General features: G+C 44.5%; 1 protein-coding gene across 3 annotated transcripts in view; it reads left to right on the forward strand.

Moving 5' to 3' along the window:
• The window catches only part of ATP8B1 (ATPase, aminophospholipid transporter, class I, type 8B, member 1), a 109315-nt gene that overhangs the window by 68680 nt on the left and 25437 nt on the right, over positions 1-15198 (forward strand). For all 3 annotated transcript variants that reach the window (XM_010854762.1, XM_010854763.1, XM_010854764.1), the window contains 9 exons: positions 414-486; positions 601-671; positions 2461-2543; positions 2889-3047; positions 3211-3299; positions 5657-5847; positions 9065-9273; positions 10456-10499; positions 11562-11718. In XM_010854762.1, coding sequence (XP_010853064.1) covers positions 414-486; positions 601-671; positions 2461-2543; positions 2889-3047; positions 3211-3299; positions 5657-5847; positions 9065-9273; positions 10456-10499; positions 11562-11718 — 1076 coding nt within the window. The remainder of the gene's footprint in view (positions 1-413; positions 487-600; positions 672-2460; positions 2544-2888; positions 3048-3210; positions 3300-5656; positions 5848-9064; positions 9274-10455; positions 10500-11561; positions 11719-15198) is intronic.

A 15198-nucleotide genomic window follows, 5' to 3' on the forward strand; every position in this document is an offset into this window, starting at 1 on the left:
AACCAAAGTATCATGAGCATTCCAGATGGCCATGTGGGGTCCATAATGCTTCCCTCTCCTGGGATCAGCAGGCGATGGATAACTGAGTGGAAGGAAGCCGAGGGGCTGGGAACACAGGACATGAGCAAAAACAGAGGGGTGGCACGTGTCTCCTTCCTGCACATTTAAGGTGCCCCCACTGACCCCCGATCATACAACGCAGGATGGAAAGGAACGCATCAAAGTTAGCTCCGCCTTTGTTTCTTCCTCCAGAGGAGAAGATGATTCTCATGACCCCTTAATCATCAGCTGGCTGACCTTCCCCTGGGATGTACATGTTTTCCCGGAATTTTTGGCTCCCAGGCAGCATAATCCAAATCCCCTGCCAGTAACTTGAAGAGTGCCACTGAACTATCATTCTTTTCTACATTCAGGTTCAAAGTTGCCAAGTGGAAAGACATTCAAGTCGGAGATGTCATTCGCCTGAAAAAAAATGACTTCATCCCAGTAAGTGGGCTCAAGCACTGCTGTCCCATGCCTTATCCTTCCATCTGACCTGGCATTCTATTCAGCCTCGGGCGTGGGGGTCTCTGTGTTACTGGTGTGTTTTGTTTCAAACAGGCTGACATCCTGCTGCTGTCGAGCTCCGAACCTAACAGCCTCTGCTACGTGGAAACGGCCGAACTGGATGGGTGAGTGCGTCTTAGGCGGGCAGGTTGGGAAGCTCACCTTTGGAAGGCTGACCGTTGTTACATGAAACTTGTGCACTTGGACAGGAAGCCCTGAGGTCTGACCTTACCTCTACCCGCTGGATGCCCAGCAACCTCTCCTTATAGGAGACCAGCCTCTCGTTGTCTTTGCCTTTTTCCCTAGTCAGAACTGGTAGGACGAGCAAGAAGACGGCAGTGGTCCGACTCCCTAGTAGACCAGCTTCTCTTTACCTTATTCTGTATTTGTGCGCCTATCTTTCAGGGAAAGTAAAGCTCTGATTACAGAATGTGTGCCTGAGCCCTTTACCAGCTGCTGAGCAGTGTCAGACTGACAAACGGCTGCTAGTAACTATTTCGGGGGGGAAAAAATAGATTTTTAAAGTCTGCCAGTAGACAGTTTTCTCCCTTTGCTGGTTTTTGTTACTCTGCTACCACTTGAAAGGATTTTTTGGACCATTTTGACCAGTTTTCAGTACATTTATGGAATACCGGCTGGGTTGCATTAATTTTACATGGTAGGTCATTTAATCTTTTTTTTTTTTTAATTAAAAAAATCAGTATTCTTTCTTATTATTGGGCTGCACTGGGTCCTAGCTGCAGCATGTAAGATCCAGTTCCCCAACCAGGGACAAAGCCCAGGCCCCCTGCATGTAAGACGTGGAGTCCCAGCCACAGGACCACCAGGGAAGTTCCTCATTTAATCTTTGCAGCAACCCTATGAGATGTGTGTTATCACCTTGACGTAACCCGTGAGGAAACTGAGGCCCTGGAGGAGAGGTAGCCCGCCCAAGATCACACACTGGGTGGCAGAGTTGGGGCGCTGCTCCCCTCTGCTCACCCCCAGGGCTGCTGCCTGTGTTCCTCTCTTGGCATCAACCCCTTTCTCACACCCACAATGAGCATAAGCTTCTATGGAGACTGAGATCATCCAAGTAAAAACAGGGTCTATAAGTCAGTCGGTTGATCGTTCAACCTAAACTGTAAAACAGCTCTTATTCCCACAAGTGAGAGATCCTGAAGTTTTGCAAAGATAGAAACTCCTAGCGTGCCCTGTCGGAGCACACAGAATGGAAAGTTGAGAACTGCTGGTCCACTTCTTAGTAGATGGGAATCCCCAGTCGATCTTCGTGGGGCTTGAAATAAGTGACTCGCTGCAGGAAGCTTGGCTTGTTCCCCAGAGTGCATGCGCCCAGCCTGGCCCTGGGGGTCCTCATGCCTGTCTTTTGCCTTCCACTGTGTGTGTGGTGGGGGGCGGGGAATGTGCTCAGTACTGGGGGTAAGGTGACCACCTCCTTCCTTAGATAGAATTCATCTTTCAAAGGATCCGGTTATTCACTCTGGGCAATATTAAGTTGATAGAGTCTTGACCCTTTCTGTAACAAATACGTATCCTAGAATTATCTTAGTGTGATTAAATGTTAGAAAGAAAGTTTTAAGTAGCAGTTTGGTAGTCTTGGCGGGTGGTAAGGCTTAAGTTAGTAAGGGGAGAGACAGGAAGCTTCTGGGTGCCTCGGGCCTACCCAGGTTGCCTCATGGTAACTGACAGTAAAAGGGGGCCAACGTTTCCTGGGTCAGGAGTTTTTTTCTAGTTCATGGGATAACTTCATCCAAAGCTGAAGTTCCAAGGAGAACACAGAGTTTGAAAACAGAAAAGGCTGATTATGTAGCTTTCACTTCCTGGTATACCTAATGTTACTTCGTACAGTGTTCTTTATATTCCTTTTCCAACTCTGAAATTTGTTCATGCAATTCTTTTTTGCTTTCCCTTTAGAGAAACCAACTTAAAGTTCAAAATGGCACTTGAAATCACACACCAATATCTCCAAGAAGAAAATTCATTGGCAACATTTGATGGTTTGTGCAAATATGTCTTTTTGTTGTTGTTTAGTCACTAAGCTGTGTCCGACCCTTTGCAACTCTGTGGACTGTAGCCTACCAGGCTCCCCTGTCCATGCGATTCTCCAGGCAACAATACGGGCGTGGGTTGCCATTTCCTTCTCCAGGGGATTTTCCCGACCCAGGGTCAAGCCTGCGTCTCCTTCATTGGCGGGGGGGTTCTTTACCACTAAGCCCCCAGGAAAGCCCTAACATGTCTTACTTTGTATTAAATTTTCATTGCTTGATTCAGTCTGCATTTTAATTAAAACCAGAAAATCTTTCATAAGTGAGTACTTATGTGAATCATATCTCTTTTAAAAGGTTTTATTGAATGTGAGGAACCGAATAACCGACTAGATAAGTTTACAGGAACACTATTTTGGAAAAACACAAGTTTTCCTTTGGATGCTGATAAAATTTTATTACGTGGTTGCGTCATCAGGAACACCGATTTCTGCCATGGACTGGTCATTTTTGCAGGTACTTTTGAAGTCTCTTGGGAAATTGATCTGTAGGCTCATTAAAGATGTAAATGAGGAAATTGATTGTCCTTTTTCTGTTGAAACCCAAGAGAGTTATTTTATTGACAGGCTAGTGAACTGATTTTCCCAATTGTTGATCAGATTAAATTTTTTCTTTCTAGGTGCTGACTCTAAAATAATGAAGAACAGTGGGAAAACCAGATTTAAAAGAACTAAAATCGATTACCTGATGAACTACATGGTTTATACGGTATTTATTTGCTGTTTTGGTAGAGTGCTATCTTTTGCTCTAGTTTCTTGTACATTTTTCTAATGCAAAGAAATTTTACCTCTGGGGGCCAAGTAGAAAAATTCACAAGGTGGGGGAGGAGAGTCCCGCACCTCTTCTCAGAAATGCCGCATTTCTAATAGGAGACTCTCTGGGAATGTGAACCCCAGTGGTAGGGTGCCCTGAGTTGATACCTGAGTTGATCACCCTATAGAGTCATCAGCTGGGAAACTAGGGAGTCTTAGATAAGCCCTTGAAGTCAATGTAGGATTGATTTTACTGCTGTTAATTTCCCACAGGGATAGTTCTCTTAAAAGCAAACCTTTATCCCCCAAAATATACTGTGTAAGTCCAAATATAAGGCAAGTTTAGGTGTAAGATGAGTCAAAGATCTATCTCCAAGACCACTCCCAGTATTGATGATTCATGAGGAAGACTTGAATTCAGTCTATAATTGTTCTCATAGTTAGGACTTATTATGATAAGTATCGCTTATTACAAAGCAAGATAGCAAAGGAAGGAGGTTCATGGGGCAAAGGGCAGAGAAAACCAGGGATGAGCTTCCAAGAGTCCTCTCCCAGTGGGGTCACTCACAACAGACCCACTGAATCCTCCCAGTGACAATCTGTGTCAGCCCTTGTGAAATGTTGGCTCTCTAGGAAAGTTCATTAGAGACTCATTACCTGGGTTTTATTGGGGTCTGGCCATGTAGGCACTGTCTGCCTGGCGTGTACCAAAATCCCAGACTCCTTAAAGGAATCTGGGTAGTCAGTATAAACCATATTGTTTTATACAAACAGCTGGGCACAATGAGTCATTCTTATCAGAGAATAAGAAATAAGGAACCAGGAAGCCCTTCCAAAATCTGTTTCCTGTTGCCAGCCAACAGCCCGCTGTGTAAACAGGCTTCCAAGGCTGGAAGTCTTAAACCTGCTGTGTCCACTCTTCTGCACATAGAGGGGCCCTAAACATTAGACAGTCCTCCAACTTGCCAGTAAGGGTTTTTTTTTTCAAGTATTTAGTTTTGATGTGTTCACGAGAAAGGTAACGTCCCTGTCCCTCTACTCCAGCATCTTACCTGATCCAGTTTAATTTGAACACAAAACATTTTAGGGACTCATAATACTTCCAATACTTTATATGGTCAAAAGCATATAATAGTAATGTGTTAATTTAAGAAAAAATTCTTTTTTCCCTGCTCTCACATTTCATGAAATCTTCATTTGAACTTTTCTGGTGCATCCTCCATGTCACTGTCTTGCTTGTGGCTGGAGCCCTCACAAGGAGTTTGTCATCTCTCCTCTGTGCCCAGTTCTTTTGAAATACAGCACTTTTAGAATCTGTGTCCAGAGATTTAAATTTGCCTTGGAAATTTTCTTCCTCCTCACAGATACCCAGTGTTCGCAGTTACCTTAAATACCCCAATAGCCCTAGGGCTGTTGACTTTTTAATTCATTCTTTAGGTATACACTCAGTTTTCACAATAGAATACTTACTGTATTGCTTCTTAAAGGATCTTAAATGTTAAGTAATCATTAAACCTTCAGGAATAATTACCCAAATTTGCATAAAATTTCCTTGCCTTCTTCTTTTTTTTTTTTAATCATTTCCATCTAACATTTTCTATAAGAATCCCAATTTTGCCTTCTTTGAAATTGTTCATGCTAAAGTAAGGTTATCTTCCCCAAACATTATGTTATTGCTCAAAGGAAAAGTTGTTGAGATAATGTCCCATATTATGAGAATGTTTAAGGATTTGAATATAAAACACCACCTTCTCTTCTGAAAGATAATTTTAGGAATAAAACCTTACCCTGCACATGGTAGGTAGGATAAATTAATCAACCACAGAAATAAATAGGCTTTGAAAGCATTCTTCCTGTTTGTTTATTTACCTTTTGGCCTTGCCACATGGGGCATATGGGAGCTTAGTTCCCTGAGCAGGGGTCGAACCTGTGCCCCCTGCAGTGGAAGCACAGAGTCTTCCTCAAGGAGCTGTTATGGCAGTGTCTCTATTTTAAGTGTGTTTGTTGTTGCTGTTCCGTTGCTAAGTTGTGTCCAACTCTTTGCAACCCCATGGACTCTGTCCTCCCCTGTCTCCCAGAGTTTGCTCATATTTGTATCCATTGAGTCAGTGATACTATCTAACCATTTCATCCTCTGCCGTCCCCTTCTCCTCTTGCTTTCAATCTTGCCAGCATCAGCATCTTTTGTGTTGCTTTTACAGCATACTAAATTATCATACACATGTAAAGTATTAGGGTAAATTAGAATCTATACAATGCATGGGATCGGGAATGTGTCCTTAGAGTTAAACCTAACCATTGTGTGTCTTTCAGATCTTTGTTGTTCTCATCTTGCTTTCTGCGGGTCTTGCCATCGGCCATGCTTACTGGGAAGCTCAAGTTGGCAATTTTTCCTGGTACCTCTATGATGGAGAAGACTCTACGCCCTCCTACCGTGGATTCCTGAATTTCTGGGGCTACATCATTGTTCTCAACACCCTGGTGCCCATCTCTCTCTATGTCAGGTAAGGCTGTCTTCTCTTTGGCCTTCTGCTTTAAGGAAGAACTTGGTACACCTTGCCAATTCAGCACCTTCAATTTTAGCGATACTTGTTTTAAAGGTCATAAGGAACAAATAAGAAAAGAGCTTTCACTTCAGAATTGAGGGTGATCTGGGCAAAGGAAATTAACACTGCATGTCTGCTCTGTGCTAGGCACAGCATCTTGTATCTTGACCTCTTGACAGATAAAGCTACTGGAGTTCAGAGGTCAAACTCCACTTCTGCAGTCACTTTCTTGGCAGGATTCTTCTGACTGGGTTCCAAAGCTCAAGCTCAAGCATCAGAAAGAGCTGGATGAAGATTTAGAATGTCACGGAATAACTTAGTTGTTCTCCATTTCCGGAGGCATCCTAACCTCTTTTCTGTATCTTCTATATTACTACCTGGTATATCTCCAGCTTGTAAAACTCCCTGGGCTTCCTGAATGCTGCCTCCCACATTTCGCCTCTCAAAATGTTTTCTTTCTCATCTCAACCCCAACTGTGATAAAAGAGTAATAGAAGAGGGTCATATGATTGATAGATGGTCATCACCTTGTTTTCTGCTACTTTTTCCTTTTTTCCTTTTTTAATATCAAGTTTCACTGTCTCTGGTCAGTTGAACTTTAAACCACTGGGAGAAAAATTGTGCCTTGAAATATACCCAGCAGCCAGAGTCTGCTCTTGGTTCCAATAAGTAATAGCCCAGAGGCACATAAGACTACATGCACACCTGTAATTAGAAGCGTTTGCTTTATTTTAATTTTATTACACGTGCATTTGTTTTAGTTTTAATTTTATTAGCTGTAGTTACTGTCACTCTTTTCATGTGAAGTAAAGCCCTGGGGACCTGTGTGTTTGCAGTTACTTTAAAAAAAAAACTAAGATGACTTTTACCTTTGTTAGGGGAACTATTATACAGACTATTTTCTCTGTATTTGTACATATGTATTAGGGCTTCTGTGGTGGCTCAGATGGTGAAGAATCTGCCTGCAGTGCAAGAGACCTGATTTCGATCCCTGGGTCGAGAAGATCCCCTGGAGAAGGGAAAGGCAACCTACTCCAGTGTTCTTAAATGTAAAAGTGTTAGTTGCTCAGTCCTGTCTGACTCTGTGACCCCATGGACTGTATCCCACCAGCTACTCTGTCCATGGAATTCTCTAGACAAGAATACTGGAGTGAGTTGCCATTCCTTTCTCCAGGGGATCTTCCCAACCCAGGGATCGAACCTGGGTCTCCCGCATTGCAGGCATATTCTTTACCATCTGAGCCACATGGGAAGTCCCCAGTATTGTTGCCTGGAGAATTCCATCATCAGAGGAGCCTGGCAGGCTACAGTCCATGGGGTCACAAAAAGCTGGACATGACTGAGCGACTGACACTTTGACACATGTATTTTATACATAAACTGTATATGGAGTTTTAGGTTTTAAAAAGTCATGTCATGTGATTAATATGATTTTTTTGTTGGTTTGTTTCTCTTGGAAGCGAAGGTCCTTTTGAAGCATCCGTCAGTCTGGTCATTTCAGATAGTATCTCTGTTCTGCTTTTAGACCCAGAGTAGCTTTCTGTCTCATTCAGAATAGACCCACCGTAGTCACACTGCGCCCACAGGCCCATGGGACCCACTGCACTGCCCTGCATACCCATTCGTGACCTCCTGCACCTCCGCCACTCCCCAGGATCCCTCACCTTGAGCCTCTTTGAACGTCTCAGCGGTATCAGCACCTGCCCCGGGGCCTTTGCACTTGCTCTGACCTCTCCTGGAATATCCTTTCCCCTCCATATCTACATGGTTGCTCTTTGATTTCCTTGAGATCTCTGCTCAAAGTTCACCTTATACCCCTGGCTATTCCTGACCCTCTCTGTCTTAAACATCACTTCTTCTGCCTGTCGGTCTCTGTCTGTCTTTATGGTGCTTTGATTTTCTACAGACGATTCTCACCATCTAATATAGTATATGTTTACTTAAGGGCAGGGATTTTTGTCTCTTTTGTTTATTGACGTATCCCCTGTACCTAGGATGATGTCTGGTAATTCTAGGCACTCACGAAGCATATAAGGGAGCAGAGAAGAAGGGAGTTATTTTTCCATCTGTTTAGTTCCATTCTTTACAGACGTCCTTTGCCCACTGAACAGTGGCTAGATGTGTAAGCACCTTCCTTAAAACTGAGATAAATTTAGTCAGTTATAGTTTTCAAGTAGGAATGATCCTTTTAGAGTATTGCATTTTGGACATTCTATAATCTTATAAGAATTTAGGACTATATACAAAATAAGCTTCTCTGGTGGCTCAAATGGTAAAGAATCTGCCTGTAATTCAGGAGACCGAGGTTTGATCCCTGGGTTGGGAATATCCCCTGGAGACAGACATGGCAACCCACTCCAGTATTCTTGCCTAGAGAATTAAATGAGCCTGGTGGGCTTCAGTCCACGGGGTCCCAAAGAGTCGGACACACCTGAGTGACTAACACTTTCACCCACAAAATGGGTAAATGACAAGGACCTACTGTTTAGCACAGGAAATTATATTCCATATCTTGTAATAACCTCTAATGGAAAAGAATCTGAAAAAGAATATATATATATATGTACATGTTCCTCAAAAAATGTATATTGCTGAATCACTTTGCTATATACCAGAAACTAACACAGCACTGTAAATTAACTGTACTTCAATTAAAAAATGTTTAAAAAAAAGAATTTACTTTTTAACAGTGTGCAGTTACAACTTGTGGGTTATCTGCCAAAAGTCCTGTGTGCTACTTGAGAGCACACGGGGTGTATAACCTAATTAACTCTCGCTCCTTTTGCCTCCGATTGAGGGCAGAGTTGAACACACCTTTCCATCGTCCCTGGGTGTGATGGGACTGAGAGAAGAGAGTAGAAATTGTCCCATGGGGGGTACCCCCTGCAGTGTTAGCTACCATGTCACCCGCGTGGACTGTGTGTTCTGAACAGAGGCTTCCATGGCTGGATGTGCTCAGGAGTTTGTAGGAAATCATCTCGAGAGGACACTTTGACCTTGAAGCTGGAGAAAGATGTGTTTGGTCAGGAGAACCCAGAGGCTGGGCACAGAGGTCACTGTAGGGCTGGTCTCCCTGTAGATGAGTAGCTTGCTCCTATCGCAAAGCGAGGTCAAAATCCACTGCCTGCCACTCGTATCTGAGGGCTCGATCGAAAGTAATCTTTTATCTTGCTAGTGTGGAGGTGATTCGTCTTGGCCAAAGTTACTTCATCAACTGGGACCTGCAGATGTACTATCCTGAGAAGGACACGCCTGCAAAGGCGAGAACCACCACGCTGAATGAGCAGCTCGGGCAGATCCATTACATCTTTTCCGACAAGACGGGGACCCTCACGCAGAACGTCATGACCTTTAAGAAGTGCTGCATCAATGGGCAAATTTACGGTGAGCAGAAGCTGTTACTCCATCTCTGGATGTGTGCGACCAGCGGCTGCCTCCCTGGAGTGGTCCCCCCCCAGTGCAAAGCTCTGGTGGTTATTCTGGTGAAGTTTCTCAAGCAGCATCACTGGTGCGTTGAGACCACACATGTGGGAAGGTGAGGAGTCAGAATTAGGTATATATTCCTCAAAAAGTTAGCTTGCCACATGATCCAGCAAGTTTGCTCCTGGTTACACACCCAAAAGAACCAAAAGCAGGGACTCGAACAGGTGTTTGTACATCCGTGTCCGTAGTAGCATTATTCGTAATAGGGAAGGTGCAGTAGTAAGTTAAAGTGTCCATCAGTGGACGAATGGGTAAGGAAAATGTGATGTGTACACACAGGGGAATATTATACAGTCTTGAAAAGGAAGGAGACTGTGACACATTACGACATGGATGAACTTCGAGGATATTATGCTACGTGAGATAAGCCAGACACAAAAGGAAACATACTGCATGATTCCATTTCTTTGAGGTACTTGGAGAAGTCAAATTCAGAGAGCTAGAGAGTAGAATGGTGATTGCCAGGGTTTAGGGGAAGAAGGGAATGATGAAAACGGCATTTCTGCTTTCACGGATGAAGGAGCCATCGAGATGGATGGTGGTGAAGGCTGCACAGCAGAGTGATTGTACTTAGTGCCACTGAACTGTCCATTTAAAAATAGTTGAGATGAAATTCCCTGGTGGTCCAGTGATTAGGACTCCTTACTTCCACTGCTGGGGGCCTGGATTTGATCCCTTATCAGGGAACTAAGATCCCACAAGCCTCGAGCCATGGCCAGAAAACAAACAACGAAGTAGTTGAGATGGTAAGCTTTGTTTTTCATCACAATTATATTTTAAAAATTGATTTCCATTCTAATATTCTGAAATGTGCTATATACTTATAAAATAACAAGGCTAGTGCTGCATTCAAAGTGGATGCCCCTAACATTTAAATATTTAAAAACATATAATTATTTTAAAAGCTATGAAAACATCATAAATTTCCTCTTGGAGGAAACGTTTTGCTGTGAGCTGCAGATTCACAGAATGTCAGTGAGGAAGGTGAGATGCTGAGGGCTTGAGGAAGGGGCTCTGCTGACGGGCTCCCAGACGGGCTATGAGACCCATTGATTCAATTTGTTTTGTCCTGTTTATTCCCAGGAGACCATCGAGATGCTTCTCAGAATAGTCATAGCAAAATAGAGGTGAGTCCTTTCACAGACGAAGCCGTTGGGGTGTGTATGACTTTCCTGGGCTGTAACAAGCTCCCATAGAATAGGTGTCTTACAGCAATAGGAACGTATTCCCGCACAGCTCTGGAGGCCAGAAGTTTGAATGGAGGAGTCAGCAGGCGCACGCTCCCTCTGGAATCTCTGGGGCAGAATCCGTCGTTGCCTCTTCCTGGGCTCTGGTGGTTGGTTGCCTGCAGTCCTGGGCACTTGGCTGGCAGACACATTACTCAGATCTGCCTCTGTCATCACATGGCCTCCTTCTCCCTGTGTGTCTGTGTCCAGATCTCCTTCCTTTTATAAAGATACCAGTCACTGGATTGTGTGCGTGTGTGCTGTGTGTGTGCTCAGTCGCTCAGTCATGTCTGACTCTTTGCAACCCTATGGATTGTAGCTCACCAGTCTCCTCTATCCATGGGATTCTCCAAACAAGAAGACTGTAGTGGGTTGCCATGCCCTCCTCCAGGAGATCTTCCTGACCCAGAGGTCAAACCCACATTTCCTGCATTTCCTGCATTGCAGGTGGACTCGTTACCGCTGAACCACCGTACTCATTAGGGTCTCTCTAATCCGTTTAACCTCATCTTTGTTTTTTTGTTTTTTATATTAGGGCATAGTTGATTAATAATGTGTTAGTTTCAGGTGTACAGCAAAGTCATTCAGTTATTTAATATATACATGTATCTATTCTTTTTCAAAATCTTTTCCCATTTAGGTTATTACAGAGTATTGAGTATAGTTCCTTGTGCTCAGTATAAACTTCCTCTTGATTACATCTACCAAGACCTTATTTCCAAAGAAGGTCCTATTACCAGATACTAGGGGTTAGGACTGCAACCCATCTTTTTTGGTGGGGACACAATTCGACTCACACCAGGCTATGTTAAAACAGATATGAGCCTCTTGACACTTCAGAACATATTAAAATCCTAAGGTGATGTTTGGATGAAGACACAGCTTCCGAGAAAAGTTCGTATCATCTGTGAAGCCCGAGTCGTCTGTTTTAAACGACCATTTTTCCTTCTCCGTTTCTTTCAGCCAGTGGATTTTAGCTGGAATGCGTTCGCCGATGGGAAGCTTGAATTTTACGACCATTACCTCATTGAGCAGATCCAGTCGGGGAAGCAGCCGGAGGTGCAGCAGTTCTTCTTCCTGCTGGCCATGTGCCACACGGTCATGGCGGACAGGCTCAACGGTGAGTGTGGCTGTCGCATCTCGGACACCGGAGACCAGTTTTTGTTTTGTTTGTTTTTAGTTGACCGTGAACTCGTGCTTGGGACCTGAATGCATATGAAGAGTTGCGTGAACTAGAGGCGTTTCAGTTAGGTTTCACATCTTCATCTTATACCCCAGAGAAGTACACGGCTTACTTGGCATCCTCCAGGGAGACTTGCCTTCTAGATCCTGGGTTCTATTTCCCATAGGTAGGTCTTTGCCATAGATATCCTGCAGAAGGCTTTTCAGATGTAAGGCTTCTTCTTCCTAGCAAATGTCATTGGTCTGTTTACCCAGAAGGCCAGCAGACAAAACAACTAGACCCGATCCCCACCTCCTTCCTCCCTGCACCTGGAGAAAAGGACAGAATGGATAGCAGTCCAACCGTCGTCAAGTCCTCCACAGAACCCAGATACCTCCAAATTAAGTGACTTATGAAAATTAAGTGAATTCTGAAAAGCAGAATTCTTTTTTTTGTTGTTGTTAATTTTTAAAGAAAATTATAGTTGGTTTATACTGTTGTGTTAATTTCTGCTGTATAGCAAAGTGATTCAGTTACACAGGTATATACATTTTTATTTTTCATAGTGTTTTCCATTATGGTTTATCATAGCATATTGAATATAGTTCCCAGTGCTATGCAATCAGACCTTGTTGTATATCCATCCTATAGAATAGTTTGTACCTGCTGACCCCAAACTCCGAATCCATCCTCCGCCACACTCCCTCTCCCTCGGCACCCGCAAGTCCGTTCTCTCTCTGAGTCTGCCCCTGCTTCCTGGATAAGTCCGTGTTGTACTTTAGATCCCGCACGTGAGTGACACCACAGGGTATTTGTCTTTCTCTTTCCGACTTACGTCACTTGGTATGATAACCTCCGGGTTCACCCGTGCTGCTGCAAATGGCATTGTTTCGTTCTTTTTTGTGGCCGAGCAGTATTCCAGTGCGTGTGCACACACACCACATCTTCTTCATCCATTCATCTGTCGGCGGACATTTATGTTGATGCCATGTCTGCAAAATTCTTAAGTGCAGCTTGTGCCAGCGCTGTCACAGCAAGATGGTCCGGCATCAGTGCCAGCTAGGCATCTTATCGCCTAGTCACACGGTGATGCCTCACATAAATACATACGTGCATTCTGGAAAGAGCCAAAAGTGCCCCTTTGTCATGTGCATTCTCCACTTTGGGCTGCCCTGGTGGCTCAGGTGGTGAAAAGGCTGCCTGCAAGGCAGGAGATCAGGATTCGACCCTTGAGTCAGGAAGATCTCCTGGTGAGAGAATAGCAACCCACTCTAGGATTCTTCCCTGGAGAATTCCACAGACAGAGGAGCCTGTAGGCTACAGTCTGTGGGGTCACAAAGAGTCAAATCCAACTGAGTGACTATCACTTACTTATTCCCCACTTCAATCAACCCAGCATAGGAACGGATGTCCCTTCTTGTTTTCTGATTCTGAGGTTTCATATGTAGAGGATGAACTCTTCAGAGGAGACATAAAAAACTAAATCTATAGAAGCTATGTGTATCTTGCAGCAAGTTTCAAAGACACTCATTCTCCAAGGATGAATCTAATTGTGCAATAAAGCTGAGATAACAGCAGAATTCAGGTTGGGTAGATACATGGAAGGGGCTATTAACAGGCCAAAGCAGGGAGATAGAGAAGGGTAAGATCAGGTCACAAATAACTGAAGCAGAGGTCAAAATCTGTTTGCCTAGCTAAGCACATTTTACTCATATGATAAAAATCAAGTATATTTTTAAGCAACTGGGCTCTCTTAGTTTTTGGCTCATTGGTAAGTTTATTCTACTTTTTTTTTTTTGGCATGTATGATGGTATTATTTTGAAAGTTAACCTGCCAACTTAAGCAAGTGTGTATACATCTGCGGTCTCCATTTCCTTCTTTCTCCGCTGGGATTTCATGGGAAGAGTCCTGGGCTCTGTGCTGGAGGTGGGCCGTCCCCGTCTGGGTTCTTGCCATAACACACAATGCAGACCAGCATTTTCTGCTGGGCAGTGGTTTCCTCATGTCACGGGAGGAGGGCTGGAGTTCAAAGGCCTTTCCAGCCTGAGAGTGTGCCGCTCTTTGTCCCACTGTCCACCGAGGCAGAATTGTACCCCTGAGGCATCTTGCCCCATGCAGCACATCACAGGCAAATTGCTCTGGACGCTGAAAGTGGAGGGCAGTTGGATTTCTAAGCACAGGAAGTAAAGGAGAGACTGATTTTTGTCTTTGACCAATAAAAGCACCTTGAAAGGGTCCGTGGGAAGGGACCTTGGGGATAACAACTCCCAGTGTTACAGCTGGGAAATTCAGCCCCAGAAAGCACCTGATACCTCCTTGAGCTTGGACGACAGGTTAAAACTCTTTAGCCGAGTCCTCTCGCTCTGCCGTGCTGGTGCGCCTTTGCTCTTTCCCTCTCATTTTCCCGCTTTTACAGTAGTGGAGATTGGCTCTTCGGTCATTATGCATAATATGAGCAACAAAGGGACTGAATTCTTTCAGGCACGCTCAGCAGACAGTGGATGTGGCCCACGTGTTGAGTATGTGTAGGAGGGCAAGTAGCGGCTGAATGTGGAGCAGCTGTGTTGGTTTTCTATGGCTCTACACTAGATGCCCACAACACAGTGGCTTGGATCATCCATTCCTTCACCCACAGCTCTTTAGATGAGATGTCTGCTCAGGGCGTGATGGGGTTCTCTGCCAAGGACCTCCCTAAAATCCAGGTCCGGCCACTCTGTTGTCCGGAGATCAACATCCTCTTCCAAGCTGAGAGCAGGATCCATTGCTCTGGGGTTGCAGGACTGAGGTCTCCATTTCCTCGGTGGCTGTCAGCTGGGGCTCCTCTCTGCTCCCACAGGCCTCTCTCTCTTTCCTTGCCTCATGGTTCCCCTTGTCTTCAAAACTAGCAACCGCGAATCTCCCTCCCATCCACCCCTTTCATGCTTCAATCTCTCTCCCTGGGAAGAAGCCAGTCCCTTTGGAGAACTAGGGCTTCCCTGGTGGCTCAGCTGCTAAAGAATCCACTTGCAATGTGGGAGACCTAGGTTCGATCCCTGGGTTGGGAAGATGCCCTGGAGAAGGGAAAGGCTACCCATTCTAGTATTCTGGCCTGGAGAATGGGGTCTCTGTGGACTATAGTCCATGGGGTCTCAAAGAGTCAGACATGACTGAGCAACTTTCACTTCACTTTGAAATTAAAAGACACTTGCTCCTTGGAAGAAAACCTATGACCAACCTAGACAGCATATTAAAAACCAGAGCCATTACTTTGCCAACAAAGGTCCCTCTAGTCAAAGCTACGATTTTTCCATTAATCATGTATGGATGTGAGAGTTGGACTATAAAGAAAGCTGAGCACAGAAGAATTGATGCTTTTGAACTGTGGTGTTGGAGAAGACTCTTGAGAGTCCCTTGGACTGCAAGGAGATGTAACCAGTCCATCCTAAAGGAGATCAGTC

The sequence above is a fragment of the Bison bison genome, unplaced genomic scaffold, assembly GCF_000754665.1.
Source record: "Bison bison bison isolate TAMUID 2011002044 unplaced genomic scaffold, Bison_UMD1.0 scf7180017864349, whole genome shotgun sequence".
Lineage (NCBI taxonomy): Eukaryota > Metazoa > Chordata > Mammalia > Artiodactyla > Bovidae > Bison > Bison bison.